Here is a 25738-nt window from a genome sequence, read left to right as displayed (position 1 = left end):
AGATATCATATATTTACTTTCAGTTTTTATGGTAATACGTATTATTAAATTTGTTTGTTGTTGTAATAAGTAAATGATTTAAACTTTATGGGTTAAACGTAGAGTAGTTTGTTGCTTAAAACATTTGGTTACTGGATATGATTTATGGTGTTTATATTCATACATATTTCTTTCTGTCTTTCTATTCTGCCTTATATCGCACTATCGTATCTCACTGTCATGAAGCTATTATCAACCCGGTTTTCGCTACCATTAGCTAGCGAGTGCTCTACTAGTGTATCTCACATTCTGCTGAAGTCACATTCAAGTTCATATTGAAATGGCTTCATATAGACTTTAAGAAACTGAGAAGACTAGTATTAACACCGCGGTCAATGTTGGCGTAACCGTAGATTTAGCAGACAAGGCTTTTTATTGCAATAAGTAATTAACTAGCAGTCATTACAAATTCGCGGTCAGTGAATATTACATTATTTGTATCTCCAAATACGATTACAGCAGCTAATACAATGAAAGATTTTAAGACGCATTCTACTAGGAGGTTTTGAACAAGAATGGTATCTGACAAACAAAAATATTTTTAAGTTAATTTAGGTATACTTTGCTTTGATGTAGGAGAAGATTCATAATTATCATTTATGAGCCCGCAAACTTTTTTGCTTTCAGAGCTTTACACGTGGTTATTAATATAATGCCTTCTTTCATAATCTAATATATAATACGCAGTGGTATCTATTACAGTATTTCAATGTGTATTTGTATTAGAATGTATATTTACTCAAACGATGTCCGCTTTTTTTTTTTAATTTCGCATAACTGATATCGTAAATAAATATTTAGTTGTAAATATAACACGTATCGATTTCGAATATATTTGATTTTGTGATGCCTACAAATTTTTGTATTTATTGTCATTGCGTACTCGTATATTGTATTATTAAATGAATACTTAACCTTATTTATTGATATATCTTTGTCCACATACACATAACAATATGTCTCTAGTCATTGTTTATTTACCATTTCTTTTATACAAATCTACTTTGTGTTTATTTTTATTAAAAATAGATTTTAGAAGACCGGATATGTCATTGTTTTTATTTTGTTACGCTAATAGTAATGTGAAATGTACCTTCAAGCATGTGGGCAAGGCCACATGTGTCCTCGGGCCCCTTGCTGAAGTAAACAAACATAACAAAACATGTTAGCTAGCTTTATATAAACGCATTGGTTCCACTATATTATGATTTGTATATGCTAAATACGGTTTAGATGATTTGGTGAGTATGGAGTAATTCAACTCCTAAACTATCTATGTAATGTAATGCATTAGTCGTGATGATATCCTTTATATTTTCAAACACCTTTTTTATCATCTTTTTTGTATTTATTGATAATACTAGTGGACAAACAATAAATCTGCAGGATATTCAATTACGTATTCATGGAATATAGTCTTTAGTTTAAAGTCAGAGATTCTTGCAAATACCTCGTATCTTTAGAAATTTACCTGACATTGTGTTTTGTCCAGATCGCGTTATTTACTTGCGACTCTACACTTTGTCAATAATTGTTATATTGTTTTATCTATGACAGTCTCATGATCTGTACATGCGTAAATTGAAGAAGATTTGATATTAACAACATGTTTAATTCAAGGACGTGTATGTAGGTGTATTTTAATTAATATCTTTTAAATAGTAAAAGGTACTCTTCGGATGTTTTTGTTTAGTTCTATTTTTGTTTCTCTGATTCTGTTCATTGATGAAACCAGCGAATGAAAATTGACTACTATTTTATTGTTGTGCGTAAAAATTGCGAGGTAGCGTAATTATACCTTTTAACAATAAGAAACTCCGTCCTGGAAAAGTAGTTGCAATAAGTCGCTCATAATGACTTCTAAATCAATTGCTACCTAGACTTATCAAGCTGTTGATTGTTTTATCCGTCATTGGAACCTAATAGATGCAATTTTTTTTACACTTTTATGCCTCTGCTCTATTGTAGATTAAACGTGGCGCCTGACTTGGCCTTCGTTTAGTCATTGTTTTTTTTTTTTACTTATGCCTTATTGATTATGTTATTGACTCCATACTACCTTGAAGGCGAGCGTCACATATACTATCTGTACCATATTACTATCCCTATCTATTATTAAGGTTTGTGACTAAGCAGCAGTAAATTAGCATAGTGTAATTACTTATTGTCTATTATGTATTGCTATGAATAATGATTTTTAAAAGTTTTTTTATTATAATATCATTGGCTACAGACGAACAATGATAAATATAGGATGTGTTTGTTTAGTTATTTATTAATTTCTCTTAAATATAGATAAAAATCAATAAAAGAAGGCAAACTGCGCGGACCCCAGATAAATGAAAAAGGCAAGGCAATGATGATGATGATAGAAAATATCAATTATGTATAATTTGAGTATAATAAAGATAACAATAAAATGAATGTAGAGAAAATATCGAAAACTATGCCCAATAAATATGATACGTTTGGTAGTTAATTAAAATATAAATATTATCATTGTTTAATTAAATTGCTTTTAATTTTATTGAGTGAAAAAGCAAATTTTTACATGGTAGGGGCTAGCGCTGGGAGTTCGGTCCACGAGTGACGTATAATATAATTACAGAAACGCGCCACAGCCACGATCATGAAGGCCAACTGCTAACAACTTCAATTATTTAGATGATTCCATCCCAACTCCTAACATATACATAACTACCTAACCATAAAATTCTTAAAATTATCTAGTTCATTTTGGTATCATTTACGAGTAAATGGCAAAAAACATGATTATAGCAACTCGTTTTGCTCAACATAAAATCAGATTTATTCATGTATGATTGTATACGGACCTTGAGCGCTTCGGGTGAGACCTTCACGCCCGTAACCGCGCGGAAGTTGGCGAGTAGGTACTAGCGGGTACCTATATTTTTTTGTCAAATCAGAGCTAGTTGAATTGCGCATTAGTCACTAGTTGGGCATCGGTGAGTGTATTTGTTACTTGCGGCGCATTGTTGACGAGCTGCACTGATATCGGCGTGTCGCGTCGGGTGCAAACTATCGTTATCACAATGTCACAACGTTGTCTAGATTGTCCCCTGCACGGACGGTTGTTGTAATGCTGTGCTGTCCTCTTATCACGATAGTCGTTTATTCGGTCTCGGTCGCCTTCACTCACATTATTTACATTCTTAATCGTTAATATCATTATTCGCGGATTCTAACATTCAGGCGCAAATTGTTCGTGACAGTCGCATCAACGTGACGTGGGGCAGTCGATTGACGTGTTAATCCGTGCAGTGTAATCGCGATCATCGGCAAGTGCGAAGTGCAGTGGCTCTTGAAGAGTCTCTAGTGATGTGAGGATGCTAGTTTGTGGTCATGTCGAGTGTGGCGAAGAAGGACAAGCCGACGATGTCGGTGACAGCGCTGATGAACTGGGCGCGGCCGCCGTTGTCGGGACAACAGCAACCATCGCCGGCCACTCCGGCGCCCGTGACTGGCTTTATGCAGCCGCTTCCGACGCCCTCCACCATTTCCAGCGACAGTTCGCTCGACATGCAATGTAAATATGTATTTTAACTTAAGGCCTATGTTAATGATAATTTTTTGCCGCGAATAAATCATTGGACTTATCATTAAACCTACACCTGACTAGAAATGTCAGCAATATTATTTTCAACATCTATGCCTTGTGTCATTAACATTAGGCCGTATATACATATAGTTATATATTTAATTTGTGTCTAAGGTCGCTGGAAGAATTCAAAGTTACAGAAATAGGTAGTGGGACCTTGAAAATAATCGATAAATCAGTAAAAGTACTTTTACCTTATAGATTGAGGTTGAATTATTAATTTGGGTAATTTGGGTTTGGAAAATTCTTGGAAACGTATAAAAATTTATTATTTAAAAATCTTCAAATATAATTCTTTCGTTCAAATAAAATAAGTTGTAAAATCTTAAAATACTTACCACTTATAACCTGTATATCATTAACAACCCTAATACTCGCATCACAAAGCAAGCAGCCCTCATAGAATATGTTATTTAATCCTTATTAATATTATAAATGTATAATGTTATTTTGTTTGTTTATTACCTCTTTGCTCCTTGGTGACTTAATAAATCACTATGAGACTAAGGGTACCCACTGACCGAAATTTAATATTATATAGTATGGAGAAAGACATAGGTTACACTTTTATCTCTGTCAGTGAAAATATCCCGATCATGCGGACGAAGTCGAGGGTGTAAGTTAGTACTTACAAAATAAGGATGTGTAATTAATTGAACTTTGAAACTTATCTTTATTTCTTAATACCTTCGTAGATAGATATCTACGAAGGCGTTAACGTTAATACGTATACAGACAGTTTTACAATTTTTATATTTGCCTAGGTACTACGTACTGTAGATTCTTACTAATTGATAGAAAATAAATAAACTGCAAAAATTATAGGATTGCAAATATAAGTATGACGTATAGTTTAAATAAAAGGTGATACTGGTTTCAGTGGTTTTCTATGAAGTATATGTATGTATTTACACGAAATTAATTAAGTTACGTCACTATAATGACTAGTACACAAAGTACTAGACATTTATTACTTACATTATTATTATTTAGCATACCTTATATATACCGTTTTTTTTTTTCAAGATTTGTAAGAATTCTGCATTATTTTTTTTTTTTTTTCTTTTTGCCCGCTACTGCTACGCGCGTGGATTTCAGAAGTAGCAAAACCAATGAAATAGATCACTTCTGTATCAATATAAAACGTACAACATATTTTAAGTTACACCTTTAAGAACACAACTGTGAAAACCGTATCCGATTTGGTGTAGCAGTTTTTGCATGATGCAAGAAGAAGCAGACAGATAGATAAAAATTCTAAAAAATATTGTTTTTGGTCTTATTAAGACCTCTCAAGTTACTTTTTTAAATATGTCTCATGTTACGGACATTGTGTAGTTACATTTTTATTGTCTCAGTAAAATTATAACATTTGAGCGCGTTTTACCATAGTCTCACGTGATGTTAAGTGAATGAGTGGTCTAAAATGCTGCACGTAGACTCAAATATTACCTATTCACTCTAGCCTCGATGGACCTCAGAATATAAGAGCTCAAAAAGATAAATATTAATAATAAATATAAGATTGTTCATCCATAGGATATTTATCTATTAGGTTTTATGTTTTTTACAACACAGAGGGCAAACGAGCATGCGGCTCACCTGGTGGTAAGTGACTACCGCCGCCCATGATCACCCACAACACTAACGGCATTGCAGGTGTGCTGCCGGCCTTTTAAAAAAGAATATGCTCTTTTCTTGAAGGTTATGATGTCGTATCGGTGTAATTTTGACCTCTAATTGTTTATTATATAATTGTTTATTACTGGTAGGCTATACTGTATTTTTTTATAAGTAATCAACTCTCTCCCTATCACTCTGTATCGTTATAATTTAGCAGTCATTATGCAGTAGTTGTATAAGACCAGCAGTATATTCCATTTTTCCCTTCATTACACTTTACAAGTAATTATTATTTTCTAACGAGTTTGTTAATTACACAGTGAGTGATTATACGAAGTGACGAAAATCATGGTTGCTCGCACGATGAAATGAAATCTCTTTGATTCGTACTCACCTATGCATATATTATATAGGTACATAATTTTCTGTTTACAAACTCTATATAATAAATTATGAATATCCAATTTCATTAAAAGGCGCCTTTTCATCTTAATTCAACTCAATATATACTAAATTAAACGATATAAAATCATTTCATTACGAAAATATGTAATAATAAATTATAAAATATATTATGCGATATATGAGGTAGATTTGAATTCATTGCAATATTTACAAATAAGATTCAATCCAAAATACAATTGTGTACTAAATTTACAAACAAAAATTTTGACTATTGTTAAAAATATTGCCTTATATAATTATATTATTTAATATATACTATATAAACAAATAAACGTGACTTATTGAATACCAAAAATATATTATGCAAAACATCTTGATACATAATATACGCGAATCGATTTCAACAATGATTAATTTAAAAATCGAAAGGTTAATAATTTAAAGCCTTCCATACAATCGCTATCTTTGTAAAACCCTAAGTGGCGCAAGAAATATCTATAAAAAAAGTCGTTATGGTTATTTTTAGTGGAACTTTCATTTGTAGTTCATTATTTTAATTACATATCGATTCCGTATTAGAGCTAATAGTGACTTGCAAATTGTTATTTTAAAGATTGTGCGATTAATCGCAGTTTAAACTGGTCTTTTGTTTTTGTTAAACAGCTTCCAAGAAGAGAGGGTTTTGGATTTGTCATTTCTAAACAAATTTTTATAATTATTTTTGCAATTTATTGATTGACTCTTTGATGGATTTATTTTATGGATTGACTCCCGTATTGTCTGTTATTAATTTTAGCTTGTTTCGTAGAAAAACTTTAAAAAAATACTTAATTCCGTTATGTGTTCTGAATTCAAATTTAGTCGTGAAGTGTTTTTTTTTTTTTTGCTGCCCAAAATCTATTTGTAAACCTTATATTTCGTAGACATTAGTTTGTACTGTACTATTTCAATTAGTTATCGATTCCCTATATGAAGCTCATGATGACTTGCAAATTGTTATTTTAAACATTGTGCAATCGAATTGACGTTTTTACTCTTTGAAGGCATATCTGTTACCTTATCATGGTAAGGAGGATTTATACTAAGTGAGCGATTCTCTATTCAATCCTTACTTCTTATATTTTTTAGTGTGAACATATTAAGAGATAGCTAATATTTAAAGAATATTCTTTGATATGTGTTTACTGCAATTCGCAATAAGTCGTCTAAACTTGCAATATTCGATGCTCTAGATTGTTCCTATTTGTATATATATAATAACAAAAATAATATTGTGTTCCACAAAAAAAAAAACTAATTTCAATCGTGGCAAAACCAGTTATTTTGATTTTAGAACTAAATTACTGAATCGATTTTGATAAAATTTCTATGGGACTAATTTGTGAAAGTATATGCTTTCAGATACAATAAGAATTTCCCAAATTAGTTAATAAATGATGGAGTTATGAGGTACAAACGTAAAAAATACAACCGACTCCTTTTGAATTCGGTTGACAATGGAAACCATACCTTTAGGGTAACTTATTGGTAACTTGCTGTTACAAGTCTTTCAGTCAGTTTTATTCCAAACTTGGTATTCACGTATTATTTAGACGCGTTATGATAGAGCTTCAATTCAATAGAATCAGAACATAATACTATTCCAATTTTGACAACTTCACAATCGGCGCTTTTCAAGGATTTCTTCAAACGTCTAAGTTGCTATACGTACTGTGAGTAATATACTACGTACTATATACAGTATCCTTACGGTTTTTTTTCTCTAATTCCGAAAATTTACGTATAATTTAATTAGATTAAAAATTTATTATTTTCCTTGAAAATTATACTTTTCTCAAATACTTGACAAAAGTGCACATCATTTATTTTATAATCGTCTCGGACTTTAATACGAAGATGAACCTTATCACTAGATAGTCATAAAATATTTTTATACCTGGGTATAAAATATAATTGGCTAATCACTTCCAGTCGATAATCTTTATGATCTTATTATTATCTTTTTCAGTACCTATTTACGCCAAAGCATTTTAGGTCATAAAATTTTCAAAACATAAATGTGTACGCGTGTACTTATTTATATTATTTACTTCACGATGAATTTATTTTTGGAAATCAAATATTCAGCGCAAATGTATTTTACTCTCGGAAATGAGATCATTTGAAATTCTGTATTTAGTTCCACCTTGAACCTTATCTACTTAACTTTATAATATAGATTTAACATTCGCCAACCATGCCTGTGATATCTTCCCACTGATTAGGTTATAAGGTAGAAAAGATTCAGATCGATTCAATGAATATATGCATTACGTTGAGGAATTTCCATTCTGTATTTTTGGCTCAACGCAACGTGCTATTGAATTATGTGGAAATCCAAACCCCTATAAACTATTTTTATGGTATGAAGTTGATAAACAAGCTTATGATTACTAATGAACAGTTACCAAAACATCAGTGATTTACGGGTTTTAAATGGTATTCACTTTTATGAGTATTATTGTGATTTTGATAATTTAATTTATCATTTAATTTTAATTTGTCATTTGCATTCTGGTTTAATATTACTTCATCATCATTATCTCAGCTATTATCTGTCCACAGTTGAACATAGGTCTCCACCATAATGGTCCTGTGCCGCCTACATCCACTGACTTCCCGCAATGCATTTAAGGTCGTCACTCCACCTATTAATATTCATTCAATAGTTTAAAATAACGATACAATATCATTCTCTATGATTTTTAAGGTTCTTGTTATTTTTTCTCGGAAGATACCAACCAAAGGTTTTCAAAATTATTAAGTAGATACATGCCTTTTAAATAATGTACTTTATATGTCTGAATTTGATACAAAAAGCAATATTGCTTAGGACAAATGATATGATAAACCTTAACCACTTTCTTAATAGATGGGATGAAAATTTGTAGATAAAGTGATTTTATAAATGATAGAAAAATAAATCATCTCAAGGACGTAAGTGGAATATCATAAACTAATCTAGGTTTTGATAAACACAAAAATCATCAATAGGTAATTATATCTCTGCATATACTGAGCAAATGGTGAGGTCTCACACTCTATCGCATTGTCTCCTTGTAATTACTTGTAAAAAAAACATCATTCATCAGCATTAGTATAACATTTGCAGTATTTTTTTTTAATTAGTCAAAAATATCTACATACTTAATTTGGTATATATATTTTTATTTGTATGAAAATCTGTTGCATAATTAAATACAACTTTAAAGGTTATCATAAAAATTGGATTAGGAATATGATTTATTGAAATTAAGGTATATACGGAAATGTAGTTTACACTTGATGAATTAAAATGATTCTACTATTTTATAAGTCCAGCTATGTTTGTAGTAAATACATGATTCAAATGAAATCATTGTTGGTAGGTGTATTCATTTATATGCGAATACTGCTGGTAAACAAGCAGATTTTTTCTCTCTATCTGATACAGCCAAGTACTGTATATAAAAATTAACTTCCTTTACTGATTTACAATATCTTTAGAAATGATTTTTCATAATAACTCAATGTTATTGATATTCGGGAAAATCTCATACACATATCTAATAAATATCAACAGATTGGTAAAACTTAATATCAAATTATAAATTTGGAATAGATGTTTCTATTTTGAGGCTGTTATTTACTGTGATAATTGTAATTCCAAATGCTAGTATTATCATAAAATGTTTAGCTCCTGTTTTAGTTAAAATATATTACAATATCAAGTTATTTAGCCTTTTATTATAGGTAATAAAGACATCTGTTAATAACAAACTATATTTATCATTTGCAAATTAAGTGTAAATCATTGTGAACTTTTTCTTATTTCATACTCGACAATGTAATTTTGAACTATTTTATTAAATAAACAACTGCAATTAATGAAAATTGTATGAATAAATTTATATAAATATGTTTTGTGTCTGTTAATGTAAAACTTAACAAATAATAGGTACTTAAATACCTATAACTTATAGAATAGATTTATATATGTTATAGCTTAGTTTATGGTCATAAATACACTATAGTTAATTGTAGAATTCTACGATACGATCTAAAGTCACATAATTTATATAGGTGCTTACGAGTACATTCTTCGAGACCTGTAACTATTTAAGTGGAAGCTATTAAAAGCATGTAATTGATAAATTGATATCTAGATACGTTATACTAGCAACTCGCCACAGCTTTGCATGGTGTGTTTTTTTTTTAATAAAATACAGTCCATGTTATTAGCTAAGAAGTTTCCTGTAGGTTAAGGAATTTTTAAAATCGGTTAATTATTTTAAAGTTTATCCAAAACAAACAAAAAAAAATCAATCTTATTATTAGTTTAGTTCGCCGTGTGGTCCCTGCATAGAATGGGTCACTCCTTCCTTTCTCATGGATGTCATAAGAGGCGACTAAGGAAACCTAATGGTTGTGGTATGAGCAGTACATTTACTGAATCAGTCGTGAATGCAATTGACGCTGGTAAGCAATACGACGTTATTTACACCGATTTCTGCAAGGCTTTTGATAGAGTTCCACATAGAATATTACTATATAAGCTTTCTGCGTATGGTGTAACGGGTGCTTTGCTCTCCTGGCTAAGGTCTTATTTATCCAATCGTTCGTTTTATGTAGTTTTGAATGGATACCGTTCTTCTTTCCACTCGGTGGTCTCAGGTATTCCCCAAGGATCTCATTTGGGGCCGATCCTTTTTAATATATTTATTAACGACATCATAAACTGTTTCCAGTTTTCTGAGTTATACATATTCGCAGACGACTTGAAGTTTGCTAGGTTGATTACAACTATTGAGGACGCATTAAAGCTTCAAGACGACTTAAGTAGACTACATAAATGGTGTCTCCAAAATGGCATGAATTTAAACACTAAAATGTTTTAATATGAAATTCTCTAGAAAATTGCACATTATTGATTACAGCTACCATATTCAAAATGAAATAATTGAATCTAGGAACACCATAAAAGACTTAGGAGTGACCTTTGATACAAAATTAACTTTCGTGCCTCATATAGATAATGTAGTTAAAAAAGCTAGCATGATGTTAGGATTTATTATAAGAAACACTAAAGATTTTCGTAATAGTCGAACCAAAATTATTTTATATAATAGTCTTGTCCGCAGTATACTGGAGTACTGTAGTGTAGTCTGGCGTCCACATTATTGTACACATGTTTTACGTATTGAACGTATTCAAAAGAGATTTTTGTGGCACCTCTCGTATCTAAATAATAAAGGAATAAAAAACTCCTCTTACATTGACAAGCTGAAGCATTTTCATATCATCTCATTAGAAAAACGCAGAGATTTTATTGACATTTCTTTTGGTTTTAAAATACTGACGCATATAATAGATTGTCCACAAATGCTTCAATTGTTTAACTTTCGTGTTCCCTCTAGAATACCTCGGAAACAGATAACACCTTTATGTCCTCCGTTAAGAAGAACAGTGTTAGGAGCCAACTCGCCTGTACCCAGATTGTGTAGGATTCTGAATGCTCACAGCGATCAAATTGACATCAATTTTGGACCCACCAACAGCAGATATAGCTTATTGCGGAAAATCTTAGACATAAGTTCATAATTACTTATTATTCAGATAATTTTATTGTTATTGTTAATGATTTATTAAATATTATAATAGTGCATGTGGTGTTCGCGTATAAAAGATTTTTACATTAGGCAAAATTATTTTTTGTGTTATTAAGTTGCATGTAAAATGTAAAAGTTGTATGTGAACCTTATTAAATAAATAAATAAATAAGCAGCAGCGACCCTTTTAAAACGTCGCCGAAGCCTAACTACGGTTGCCAATCCGCCTGCCATGTGTGGCAACTATTGGTAAAACCCTTCAAGGGGGAGGCTTATGTTCAGGAGTGATATATGTATAATGATGATGATATTTGTTTAGATTTGACAAACCTGACTTGTAGGTATTAATAATAACTGGTGATGTTTTTAATAAGCATTCATTATAAACGTACATAACATAAAAAAAATTGGTGTTTTGTTTCATTTTTTATTAAATGAACTGACGATTACTAATAAAGCGTCGTAAATATTCCTGTCTGCAGATAGATTTTAATTTGTGCTCTACAAAGAATAATAGCAGTTTTATTCATCACAAAACTAATGTGGGAGTACACTTTATCGATTATATAAAAAAATGTGCAAATTGGTTAGAAAATGGTACGATAGCCACAAGAAATATTGAGAATCTCTTACGAACTTCATTAATATACTTGCTGTGCATTGGGTTGTAGTTGTCAGTTGGTTTGTTGGCAATTGGCACAGTCATCTTCGAGACGCCATGCTGTCATAAATACCTATGTAAATATGTTTTTTCTTTAATATTTGACGTTGATAGATGTATATATTATACATAGTTTTAAAAGTAACACGTTAATATTCAATAATATCTGCAAAAAACTAAACCATTCTAATACATACATAGAGGGTGGCTCCGATGTTTATTTGGTTTTTTGTCTGCTGTTGACTGTAGCCCTCGACTGGCTCCGACTAATGGACCGGTTTTGTCGGTTGAATCTAAACACTTTTTATTTTCCGGTGTATTTGACGTGCACATTCTATGCATATTTTTTTCATACATAAAAATTACATAAAAAGAAATAAATTCATCCGGCCACCATACTGTTTATTCGATTGTAAGAAGTGGTGATTTAAAATGTTTAATGCGTTCTCTTTGATGATTTGTTTGTTTTTTACGAGATTCAGTAAATTGAGTTGACTTAATTTACCAGCGAGTTCCTTCTACCAATTCCATTTATATACATATACATCAAAATATGAATGTATATTGCAAATTGTCATAGAAAAAATTTATTACGCGTTGTTGATGTTTCGTAAATCTTTCAGTCACCCTAGACAAGTGGTAACATCGATAGAATGGTTATCGCGAGTCCATAAGTTGGAACGAAACATTGGGACGTTGCTATCTCATTCTATCTAATGGGCTCGCTAGCTATGATTATTCCATCGATGAATTCGCTTGCCATTTATCAAAAGGGCCAGCTCGGTTGTTCTATACATATTATCAATAGATAAATATGGAATTTTAACTCCGCCTACGTTATTACTTTACAAATGAAGGGGTACATATCAATGACGGATGATAGATGAGGAAGAAGTTAGGTCGTTTGATTCTTAGTAATGAATTTACCTGCAAGTAATCATGTAATTTTCAGAGGCCATCGCGTATATATCAAACTTTCAGGGTATATATATTTTAATGTATAATATTGGAATGGTAACACCGCCTGCGCTAACGGAATACGCTGGCGTGACACCAGTGAAGTATGATAGGTGAAGATGGAAAGACAGGTCAGTTAGCCTATCGTAATAAATACACCAGGAATTCAGCACGATAGTTTTCAGGAGGGACCACGTGGAGGTCGACCGGATTGCTTATATTGCTAGCAATGAGACTGGTAATCCACATTACTAACAATTCCTTCACCTCCCTTTCAGGGTATATAATCATATCAGCCGTTAATTGTCCACTGCTGAGCATAGGCCTCCCTCTATTGGAGGATTTTGCCAGTAGTTGCCACGCTTGGCAGGCGGGTTAACAACCGCAATTAAGCTTTGGAAATGTTATAAGAGGGACGCTTCTGCCCATCCCTCTACCATTAAGTTCTCTTAGTCCTTAGAGAAAAGAAGGGATGGCCTATTCTATGCCGGGACCACACGACGAGCTTATCAGAGTATTGCTAGAAATAAAATCGCTATTATTAAAACTCATATTACGTAAAGATTTCATAATTAATATTTCAGAAACCCTGATAATTTTGATCATTATAGTGAAGCTCTTAAGTTTAATAACTATTTGGACAGACAGGTGCTGTCTGCCAAATTGAAAATCCACATCTGTCGCGTTGCTATGAATTGTTTTAATTTTGGCGCGTTTATTAGGTTTTTTTTTTCGTTTTGTGTTCTGTTGTTTATTTCGTCATTTTGTTCATAACGTGGGTGAATTGATACAAAGTCATATGCATATATAATCGTATAGTGTTTCGCCTCAAACAGCTTCCTCGAACAACTTTATATCAAATTGAGGGTTGGAATTGTGCAGCGCAGTTATTCAGTACAAAATCATAACATCGTGGTCCTTAGGAATGGCAACACAAGAGAGATGTTATATAGCTTTGAATAATATCGTCATAGTCATAGAATACTGACGGATCTTACAAATATTAAATATATATATCCGTCAGTATTCTACGACTATGACGATATGTTTGCTGTCCATATCTATAAAGGTTACGATTTTTCCAAGAAGTGATTGTTGGTAATGAGAACTAGCGGCTCCATCACAACAAGATCTTCCATGGGAACCATTATAGTCAATTCCTGGCGAATTTGTCACTAATAAGCTAACTGAGATGGTTTCATTCGCATTTGAACTACTCTGACCGGTGCCCCGTCATCGTATAGCGATAGCGTAGTTAGAATTATCATACCATTTTCAGTCATAAAAAAAACGTTTTGCGAGGTGGACAGTCTGCTACTTTTCCATTCCATGTTGTATAAAAGAATATTTTTGTCGACAGGGCTGAACCTTGAGAGCAGCTTCATGAGCAGCCCAATGTCCCCGCCGGAGATGAAACCGGACACGGCGATGTTGGACGGGCTGCGAGAAGATGCAACTTCACCACCTAATTCCTTCAAAAATTATCCACCAAATCATCCCCTAAGCGGTTCTAAGCACCTCTGCTCAATATGCGGTGATAGGGCGTCAGGAAAACACTACGGAGTATTCAGGTATGTTATCGACTATTTAAAATATGACTAGGTGAAATCTATTCTTAATGTCAGTTTTTGGGCTTTAATACATTTCTTTATCTAATTTAATTGAAATCGGTCTGACTTAGCGTTTTCAAGAAGAAAATTCTCAATTCGGTTGTCTTTTTTTATATTTGTTACATAATTTCGTTAGTGCTAAATCGATTTAGAAAATTCTATTGTATCTGAAAGAATATACTTACAGATTAGTTCTATAGAGATGTAATCGAAATCGGTCAAAATAGTTTAGTTTTTAGATTAAAATAACTGGTTTTGTCGCAATTGAAGTCGGCTTTTTGTTGGATCTTTAATTATGTATACAGATTTATATATTTTCCAATATGAATCACTCAAGCGTATAAATCGATTTTTTTTATTAGGCTACAAAAACAGTATGAGTATATGTATAACGAAAGATTTTTTTTTATAAATAATATTTATAAAAAAATCTTTTGTTGTTTTATGACTAAGATTCTTTATATTGGGTATAATTTATATTATAAAAATAAGTTATGTGATTATAAATTACTCATGGTATGGAATGCTAATAGCAAAAGTACGACTTGTACCAAAACATTTTTTGTTATTGCAACATTACAAACAAAAATGCGTAATTTTGTTCCTTTATCTTCCACAGCAGTTTGATATAATTTATATAATTTGTACTAAAATATACCCATTCATATCTAAATTCATATTATACAATTTTTAGAAATTATCCCAACATCAAAGAGGAACGTTATTTACCTTTTGTTAGGTTGTGATTGTGATTATTTACTCGACGGACACCCACGCCTTTATGGATGATTTGATTTTATTCAAACAAATAAAATACAAATTTTCTTTTTTGTGCCGTTATATTTCTATTATGTTTTGAATACATATAATTTTATGTACGGTGAATTGGCCCAGCTACGGACTATTAACTCATGTTATTTCCTTTTCACATAAATATATGTGTCACGCCTGTCTCTTATTGGGGTAGACAGAAATAATAGAATGCGATGATTCAAACAGACCTCTTTTGCTTCTTACATATTCATTAATATATTAATACAGGCTGGCCGGTTATGAGTATTTTTAACTTGGACTTGGCCCTTTTTCAGCACAATCATCTCCTATTTGGTCGACGTACGTCGCTCTAGGGCGGCCCCCTACTGATGTCAGCGACCAATTTCGCTTTCTTTTTTCAAACTACGTTATTTTGGTTTTCTTTTTAATTTTTGTTATTACATCAAAACTTTCAAAAGGGTCAATTTTATAAATGTGTCCTATCTAATATTAAGATTACTTTTTAGTAGTAATAAAACGAACGCTTTCTATTGTCACTTTAATTCTGTCATTCTCTTTTAAGGTTACAAAGAATTTGTATTGCTATTTTTTTTATGGGTGAAGATGGATCGGTATACGTTGACGGGTCACCAGTGAAGGGTGACAGGTGAGGCCGATGACAGGTCAGTTGGCTCATAGTGACCACTTAAACAAGAAATAACCACCATGGTTTCCAGGGGAAACCGCGTGGAGGCCGCCCTGATAATGTGTATTCCTAGCAATGAGGTTGTTAAATCTCATTACTAACAATATATTTCCCCCCTTTGTATTGCTGTTATTAACACTAATTTATTTCAAAGTTCTACGCATCCTTGATTGGGTTTAGTGTGTTGATTGTTTGACCATCGACTGTGTGAGATGGAAGCAGTTGAGGAAGGCTTTTGACCTTTTAACGTCATAAGCTATAACTGATTGATTGAATGACAGATTGTAAATACGGGAATGTTCGTGTGCAAATCACCCTTGACAATATTATAACTATTTGAAAACTCAACTTATTTACTAAAATTTCTGGTTCAATCTACTTTTATGATATAATGACGTAGTTTCGGATTACAGTTAGAGGGTACATACAGGCACAATTATATAATTTAAGATTTACAGGGACTAAATTACTATTATTAATAATACTATTATTAAAAATAGGGAATATTGGTTTTGAATGAGCGAAGACATTACATAACCTACGCATATAAAATAATACAGGCGAGTTGAGAACATTCTCCTTTCTGATTTTAACGTTGGTAGTAAAATAAAATATTAAAGATTCAGTTTCATTTGCAAAAATCATCCTTAAAAGAATGCTAACTATTTCATATTTACCATAATTTCAATTTCTTCAGATGAATTTCGGTCATTCTAGTTTGAAAATATTTTTTTATACCTAAATTACCCCTGATCGATATATCAGCGTATCATCTTTATAGAAGTGAATTAATATAGTATATATAATTTCGCTTGATGATAGATCCACCTTATGTTATTATTAGTGAAAGTGAAACTTCAACTATTTCATGAAAATATAATCTTTCTATTCTTTTATCTATTATTACGATAAAGTAATAAGAAATAGAGGGGGGAAGGGATTAGTAGTAATGGAGACTGAGAATCCTTTGCTAGCAATATACCCAACCAGGTCGACCTCCTCGTGGTTTACCTGGAAATTATCATGGTTAATTCCTGATGAATTCATCATGATGGGCTAACTGGCCTGTTTTCATTCTCATCTATCACCCTTCACTGGTGCTCCGCCAGCGTATCCCGTGAGCGCAGGCGGGGTTACCATACCATTTTCACCCATCAAAAAAAAAATAGGAAATAGGATTATAATTATATAAAACCGTATTCTTTTTTTATTCTTCAACACAAAGGTTACACACCCTTGATTGATCAGTGCATCGTAAATCAAGTATTTATATCGTTCCGCGGGTATTTCCAGAAAAGAATTCTTGTAGACTAACCTCAAGGTTCTAGCGACACCAAGTAGTTACTATGCAGTATCGCTAGAACCTTGAGGTAAGTCTACAAGAATTCTTTTCAGGAAATACCCGCGGAACGATAGAAAACGAGTTCTGTGCAGATGTTGCGTAGTTTCCTTTTAGTTCAGTTACATACAGGTTGTAACAGAAATGATTAAGGCCCAAAAAAACTATAAAAAAGAACTACAACCCTTCCTCTATTTTTTTTTCAATATATATATATATAGACTGCAGAACTGACGAAAATATCATACAATATGCACGAAAAACAACCACGCTCATTTAAAACCTCCTTTTGACGTCATTTGGACAATAAACATAAACCACGTGTTCATGTATATTATTTTTATTTTAGTTTTTAGTTCCTCGTTAGTCAGAATTTAATAATTAACAGATATTTTTGTTCATTCTTGCGGTTCGGGAAAATTAAGAGAAATGTAATTAAAAAAAATGCTCTGTAAAACTTGTTTCCGAATTTTCATGTAATATTTAATATAATATAATTTTTATATATATTTTTTTAAACTGAGGGAAAAATATATGTATAAAAAATAAAAAGATAAAAATATAGGTAATAACGATTTATCTATCGGACACGAGATTAGTAACTATTCTTGGATTTTGGATCGTATTATGCTCAATTAATTACGTTCTGTATAAAACTAACGTAAATTATATTTAACTTAACAAAATATAATTGCTCGCAAGGGGCATAGTCCTCAAGAATAGCGGCGAAAGCCTTAGGCAAAATCTGTATTGACAGTGACTACAGGCGCCGGTAATTCCTTTCACTGGTGAGCCGTCAACTTGTTGGTTACTTCTACTACTATAAAAATAAAATAGTACGGCAGTCTTGATTGTAGCAATCTAAAGAAAATATCCCTTGATTGAATGTAATAGAGTAAATTTTTACGCGTACTCGTGATGTATTAAATTTTTTGCTTTGCTATTACTGTCGGCTGGATGATCATAAGGAAAATAAATATTTCGAGTTTCATATCAAATTATATCTGACTTAGAAAGTCCCATAAATTAAATTCAATATTTGATATTGTATTTATTCATCTGTGATATTGTCAATATGAATGAATTATAAGTCATTTCTTTTGCTGGATATGCGGAGTTTGTTCAAAGGATTTTTTATGTCGTGTCTCTTCGAATGATTAAAAAATTTAATCAGTACCCATTTAGTAGATTTTGTGTAATGTAAAAACATGGTTTTGTTACAGTTTTATTATATCTAAATATAGGATATATATATATATATATATATATATATATATATATATATATATATATATATATATATATATATATATACACATTTGAACTAGTAGGTACATATATAATAATATAATAAGATGTCATCTTGAGACTAGACCTTTAAGTAGCAGAGCACAATACTTGTGCTCTGCTACTATGATAGAAGTTAGACACGTATAGACAGAAATAAAAGAGCAAAAATAGTGAACAACAAAACTAAAGAAAACCTTTCAGGTTCGAGTTGAACTCACACACTGAGGGTTCCTTATATGAGATAAAATTACCTTTATTAAATTTCTTCTACGAAATAGACACCTAATAGTTATTATTTTTATTGCAGCATTTGTTTTTTTTTATAATAGGTCATAATTGTGGTTAAAAACTGAACTGTTGAACAAAATTTGTTTACAGTTGTAGTATATAGTTTGAAACATTATTTTTACTGTGTTATTCACATGCACCTTTATATACTAAATAATACTTTTTATGATTTTTTTGAATTAGTATATAAATAATACTTTATATACTAATTCAAAAAAATCGATAGCCGTAGTAGTTCTTGAGGCATAGCGTTGTAACAGGCGAACAAAGTCACTCTATAAGGGTTTCTTTGACCGATTTGTTAAAGAACTGTGAAATGTACAATTTACCTAAACTAGGACTATCAAACTATTTAAATGAAACGCAGACGAAGTAACGAAAACAGTTAGTTTGAAATATAAAATATGAAAAAAGTTTGTAGGTACATTTACAGATCGCGTGTTAAAATATTATGGCATGCGCAAAATTAAAGATTTTACACCTTATTTCTTACAAAAAATTATTATTGTTGTACTGGTTGTGCGTGGGACGTGCGTTTAAACTATGCCAAGTAGGTAGGTACTTACTGATAGAATATGCCTACCTACTATGAAAATCTATCCGAAATTTCAAAGACGAACGAAACGTGAACTGTAATTACCGTCGAAATCACGAAAGGAATGCTCTCAAAGTTCTTGTTAATTTAGATCCATCCTTCCGTCTTTTGTGGTACTGTTAATGATAAATGAATTGTCGCTCTCAGTATCGTATTTCATTATGTTTAGAAAATTCGCAGCTTCTTTTCATAGTAGACCCCATTATGCTGTATAGCTACACTGTTATACATTATCAGAGCGATTTACAATTCTATCGATCCTCGGTTACCGGTAAGTAATTCCATGCAAAAGACACTTCATTTTCACCTTGAGAATTTTTTATATTGAATTGACGCCATCGACAGGTAATAAGTTGTATATACGTCTGTCTTGCATCAGCAACACAACAATGTACTTAAAAAGAAAAGCGAAAATATATACGCGAATTAACCTCGCGATCTTAGTAAGACACCTCATCAATAATATATTTGCCTAATATATATATATATATATATATATATATATATATATATATATATATATATATATATATATATATATATATATATATATGCGCCTATGTACCAAGTGACATGATTCCTGAATGGGAGAAACAACTCCAAATCAAGTTTTTCAACCTCCTTTTTTGGTGTCAGATTAGATTACTGGCATCTAGGCCCGAAGACATCATTAATTGCGAATTATCGAATTTAAAATAGGTTCTTCTTAATATTTTTTTAGCTAAATCAGTTCAGTAGTTTAAACGCGAAAATCTAACAAATAATTAGATAAACTCTGTTTCGCTCATAATGTAAGATATGCAAGTGAAAATAGTTGTGTACATACCTGATAATACGAGCATAACACATATCTATTCACGTGCTAACAATTTTCTATTCTCATACAATGCAGTTCGCATATGTTTATGAAAACGGAATAAGAATAGGTATCCTGTAGGTGAATAACAAATGTAATACAAGTGAGAGGAGATTTATTATTAATATTATACTTAGTGATTCTGGATTTTTTTAGTTTTAGTTCGGCTCTTGCTTTAAATTATCTATATGATAGAACATAGAATCTCAAAAACCGGTAAATTTTTATCAGCTAATTGTCAAATTAGCTTATTCATATATCATTATGAATAAAATGTATCTTGACGTATTATTTAATAAATAAAGTATTTACGCATTTAATAAATGCAGAATTTATAAGACAAAATAAATATAGAAGTTATAAAAGAAACATTCATAACTATTTATCACGCAAAATTGTATGAAAAAGTTGATACGCTTATCTCGAAGCATTTGTATGGAGACACTTGATCTATATAATCTAAGGCTCTTGCAACAATTTCCTTCTAGAGGTACCTACGAGTTGTACTCGAACTATTACCCTTGTTCTGCGAACAGCAAACCTTACATCAGTAAAAATATATAATAACATTATAATTATAAATAAGTTTCACACAATCACGTCGATGTCCTAGTTCTCAATCTAATTATGAGGGACCAGGTAACGAACATCTGAGGGTACAACTAAGAACACCTAGATTTGAGACAATTCTTTTTCTTTTATGAATGATAATAGAATGGTAACCCCGCGTTCGCTAACGGTATATACACTGGCGGGGCCCTAGTGATGATAGGCGAAGATGAAAAAGCAGATCAGTTTTTTTTTGATAGGTGAAAATGGTATGGTAACCCCGCCCGCGCTAACGGTATACGCTGGCGGAGTACCAGTGAAGGGTGATAGATGAGAATGAAAACAGGCCAGTTAGCCCATCATGATGAATTTATCAGGAATTAACCATGATAGTTTCCAAGGAGAACTGCGAGGAAGTCGACTTTGTTAGGTATATTGCTAGCAATGGGATTCTAAATCTTCATTACTAACAATCTCTTTCCCCCCAAGCAGAGCAGTTAGCCCATTGTATGAATACATTTAGAATTAAACGTGATGGTTTCTAGTGGGGCCCACGTGGAGGTCGGCTTGATATTGGGTATATTGCTAGCAATGGGACTAGTAGTTCGCATTACTAATAGTCCCTTCTCTCCCCAAGAGTCAATTCAGAAAAATTCGTTTTTTTTTCGTCAAACAAGCTGACGGCCCACCTGAGAGAAAGTGTTAACCGTCATTTATGGACATGAGCAGTACCATGGACATAACAGAGTATAGTGTTTCGCCCATGATACTCCCTATACGTTGTCATTCCAAGCAAATGACTTTTGTACAAAGTTTCCCTCTGGTAAATTTTCCTCTGGTCGTTTTTCATTTCCACGAAGCAACGTGTCCAACACAGCGCCATTGAGGTCATCAGTGTTAATAAATATTCATATTAAATATTTGTTTCTAACAATTCTCTCGCAAATCGCGATATCAAATAGTTTTAATAATATCAAGTTTTACATAGACGATGTGACGAGGTGTAAACTCGTTCTTTGGCACGTGTTGGATACCGGGTAGGTAGTACGTACCTATATGTACATAGTGCGCGTGAATCTCTATTTATATCACACTGTTTCTTTTACGTTGTACAACTCTCTAATGACCTAATCCCCTATAAAATTGTAAATCAGTATTGTATCGTATCTAATGTACTGCAGAATGCCATTTTGATCTCATCGACCACCACCACCTCGACTTTAACTACGACAATCCATCCTGTTGCAGATAGGTAACTGTGTAGTAAGAAAATAGCATCTCATAATATAAACGTAAATCTGGTAAAGGTCTTGACATAGAATAGGCCATCCCTTTCTTTCCTGTGGATGTTGTAAGAGACGACTAAAGGAACTTAACGGTAGAGGGATTGGCAGCAGCGTCCCTCTTAAAACATCTCGATAAGTGTCACTGCACTTGCCCACCCATCTGCCAAGCCTACGTGGCAACTACAGGTAAAATTTCCGTTATGGGGATGGCTTATGTTCAGCAGTGGACAGTTAACGGCTGAAATTATAAAGTATTATTCTACTCTTTAGTAATTAAATTAAATTACAATGTTTTTCACTTCAGCGGTTGTGTTCTTTTAACCTACTTAAAAAAGAAGGAGACTCTCAATTCAGTTGTATGTTTTTTTTTATCTTATAACTCCATCAGTTGCAAATTGAATATAAATAAAATTTTATCAAAATCATGTCAGTAGATTTTGCTACAAATAAACTTTTTTTTTTTGTAGAATATTATTATTATTTTAAGAGAGCAGTGTATTTAGATAAAATAAATAAATTTACAGATTTTTTTATTTTATGATATTGAAGTAAGTAGCAATTTGATCTTTTAATATTTTTACAATGTCAGATTGTGCTTACTGCGTACATACTTAACGCCTGCGCAGACAAGGGGCTTTTGTCCGCAAAGGACACGGTTTCAAGTACTTGCAAGGACGTGTGCTTTGTAGCATGCAATACAATAGACAAAATGTACGCCGAAGATGATCCATCGTCTGCTCCGGTTAATAACTTAAAATTAATTTCCATATTTTTGTCTATTTGTTAATTTTTATTCCTACGTGAGACCTGTTTTAATTAAATTTAATTATACTGTGTTAATTAAGATCGTAAACAAACTTACAGCAAAATAATTATTTAAACCATCTTAATTGCCAATATCTGTTGCTTTACTGCAACTGTAAAAAATAAAACATTTTACTATTCATTTTATATGAGAATCTGAATAATTTTCACAAATCTTTTTTTGATTACACCCTTTGATTTCTCTTCTTTCAATTTATTTGATTAGCTTCATTCAAATTTGAATCTTACGTCGATCACAATAAAATGTGTTGACAATCGGTATGTTTTTATTGATCACACTTTAATCGATTCTGGTTTTGTGTAAGCAATGTCTGCGTAAATTGAAAATATACTGTATGTGTTCAGTGTGCTTATTTATATTAACGGCAACATCAATCTAAATATATGATTACGTGCCAATTTGATTAATGGTTACATTTTTTCAATACAAATTTTACTGATATAATAAAATTGTAATTAATTGATGTTTGTACATGGGAGATATTTATAAAAAATAATATAAGGCCAATAGATTGCCAAAATTTTTTTTTGTAATTTTATCTGTTTATATGTTTATTTAGGCGTCAAACCAAAACTTCTCAACCAAATTTGGATGTGGTTTTTACACTAGTTTTCCTGAAGATCTAGCTTAAAATTTGGTCTATGTTTTATCGTGATACGTCATCTAGAAGTACTAAGTCTACTTCATTTGTTTTCCTATTTCTGAAATCCACACGAGAGAAGTAATAGTTAATTTGATTAGTCATTATTGAAAAGAACGGGGCTTTTAAATAGACAGCAAAAGTTTCTATTCTCATAAAATTCATAAGATACACGAGAGTTTATTCATATTTTTGATAAAAATAAATAAATTTCAAAACGTCCCTTATTAACCTACTTCATAAAAGAGAAAGTTTTAGATAAGGGTTACCAACTTGAAATATACCAGTATCCTAGAATTATTCGAGCAAATAAATAACCAATGTAAATTGTAAAAAGCAGAGGCAAAATTACACTATATTAAACTTATTTTACTTAAAATAATCATAAAAGTTTGTATCCCTATGTGGTAAAATGATATAGCAGATAACACTGTTAAATGCAGCCAATTTACTTCGTCGTAACGACTTTAATGTCCCATTGTTACCGAGTTACGAAGTGATCATTGACATTGACCGCGCATCACAATCTCAGTTACTTGGCTTGAAATAGACAATTTCATAACTGTCTGAAAATAGTAATGTGTTGCAAGTTGTTAAATAATGAAGTTACTGTTATTTATATAAAAATTGTTTTAGTTACCTATATTTTTGACTCCTTTATCCGTAAACTACGTCCTCGTATTAAGAAAAATTAATATGAGGGGTCTTAATAAGGGCAATAGGAGCACAAAAATAATATTTTTTAGAAATTTTGTCTCTGTAATTCATTTTTATCTAAATATAGTGATCTTTTTTTTATACCATGAGGTGGTAAACAAGCATACGGCCCACCTGATGGTAATTGGTTACCCATAGCCTATGAACACCTGCAATACCAGAGGTATTACGCGCTCGTTGCCGACCCTGAAAAAACCTCTTTACCCCCCCTTTGAAGAAACCTTTCCCTTTTTTTGGGAAAACCTCGGCAGGGAGCTCATTCCACAACCTGAGTGTTCATGATAATATAGACATATTAGTGAACTTTATGGTATTATATTAAAATTGTTAGTGTATGTTATTTTGTACAATCATTTTTTTACGGTTTATATTACAAAGAATAACGAAATTTCTAAATCAAGTCAATATGACTTGATTTAGAAATTAATATGCTCACAACTGTTAATTCTTTATAGAGTAGTCAGAGCATTAGTTAAATGCTACTCGGATGTATTTGAAAGAAAAAAATTTAAGAGCATACACCTTGTTTTATTCATTATTGCTTGCCGAAGCGTGTAACGTCGCAATTATTTTTCAATTTTTAAAAACAATTGAATAATTTTGAATGTTTCTTAAAGTTATATTGCTTAGAAATGCTTTTCCTAAAATCTAAAATTTAATCGTACAACACGTTGCATATAAATTTATCATTAAAAACTTTACACCTACTTAACTAACTTTAACTTTTTTTAACTTTATTTGCTTTAGAATTTTTCAAATATAATTTGGTCATAAAAATCCAAATTTTCAGTAACAGCTTAGATTTCATGATTAAAGTTTTAGTTTAAAAAGTGCTGTGTTACACTTTTAAGTGATCAATCAAAAACATTGAAAATTATTCTTTTTAAAAATTGACAGATAATTTCGCCGTTGCCACACTTCGTTATAAATGTTTTTAAATAATCATTTTATTCTCTATTTACAGTTGTGAGGGCTGCAAGGGTTTCTTCAAGCGGACTGTGAGGAAAGATCTCTCATACGCGTGTCGTGAGGAGCGAAATTGCATCATCGACAAACGGCAAAGGAACAGGTGCCAATATTGCCGGTATCAGAAATGTCTCTCGTGTGGCATGAAGAGGGAGGCCGTCCAAGAGGAGCGGCAACGAGCCGCGAGAGGCACCGAAGATGCCCATCCGAGCAGCTCAGTACAGGTAGGTGACTGTAGAGATATTATAGACAAAAGATAAATACTTCTTTATGAAATCTTTTTTTTTATATCATAATATTAAGAATTTAAATTCAACTGTCATAGGTGGCGCTAGTGTAGAAGGTAAGGTGAAAACTCCTGTAATCTGAAAAGAGGGGGACTCTTT

At 31.9% G+C, this 25738-nt stretch overlaps 1 protein-coding gene across 7 annotated transcripts in view; it reads left to right on the top strand.

The window, feature by feature from the left end:
- LOC113516739 (protein ultraspiracle homolog) overlaps positions 1-25738 on the top strand; it is a 58459-nt gene that overhangs the window by 16538 nt on the left and 16183 nt on the right. For 2 of the 7 annotated variants that reach the window (XM_026901202.3, XM_026901203.3), the window contains exons 2-4: positions 3322-3586; positions 14292-14502; positions 25351-25576. In XM_026901202.3, coding sequence (XP_026757003.2) covers positions 3403-3586; positions 14292-14502; positions 25351-25576 — 621 coding nt within the window. In that variant the 5' untranslated portion in view covers positions 3322-3402. Of the gene's footprint in view, positions 1-2989; positions 3006-3252; positions 3587-14291; positions 14503-25350; positions 25577-25738 lie in introns of those variants that run through there. The other 5 variants (XM_026901205.3, XM_052901859.1, XM_026901204.3 and 2 more) reach the window with 4 other exon arrangements.

Source organism: Galleria mellonella, unplaced genomic scaffold, assembly GCF_026898425.1.
Source record: "Galleria mellonella isolate WM207_F2 unplaced genomic scaffold, CSIRO_AGI_GalMel_v1 utg83, whole genome shotgun sequence".
Classification (NCBI taxonomy): domain Eukaryota; kingdom Metazoa; phylum Arthropoda; class Insecta; order Lepidoptera; family Pyralidae; genus Galleria; species Galleria mellonella.
This window is presented reverse-complemented; position numbering and strand designations above follow the sequence as displayed.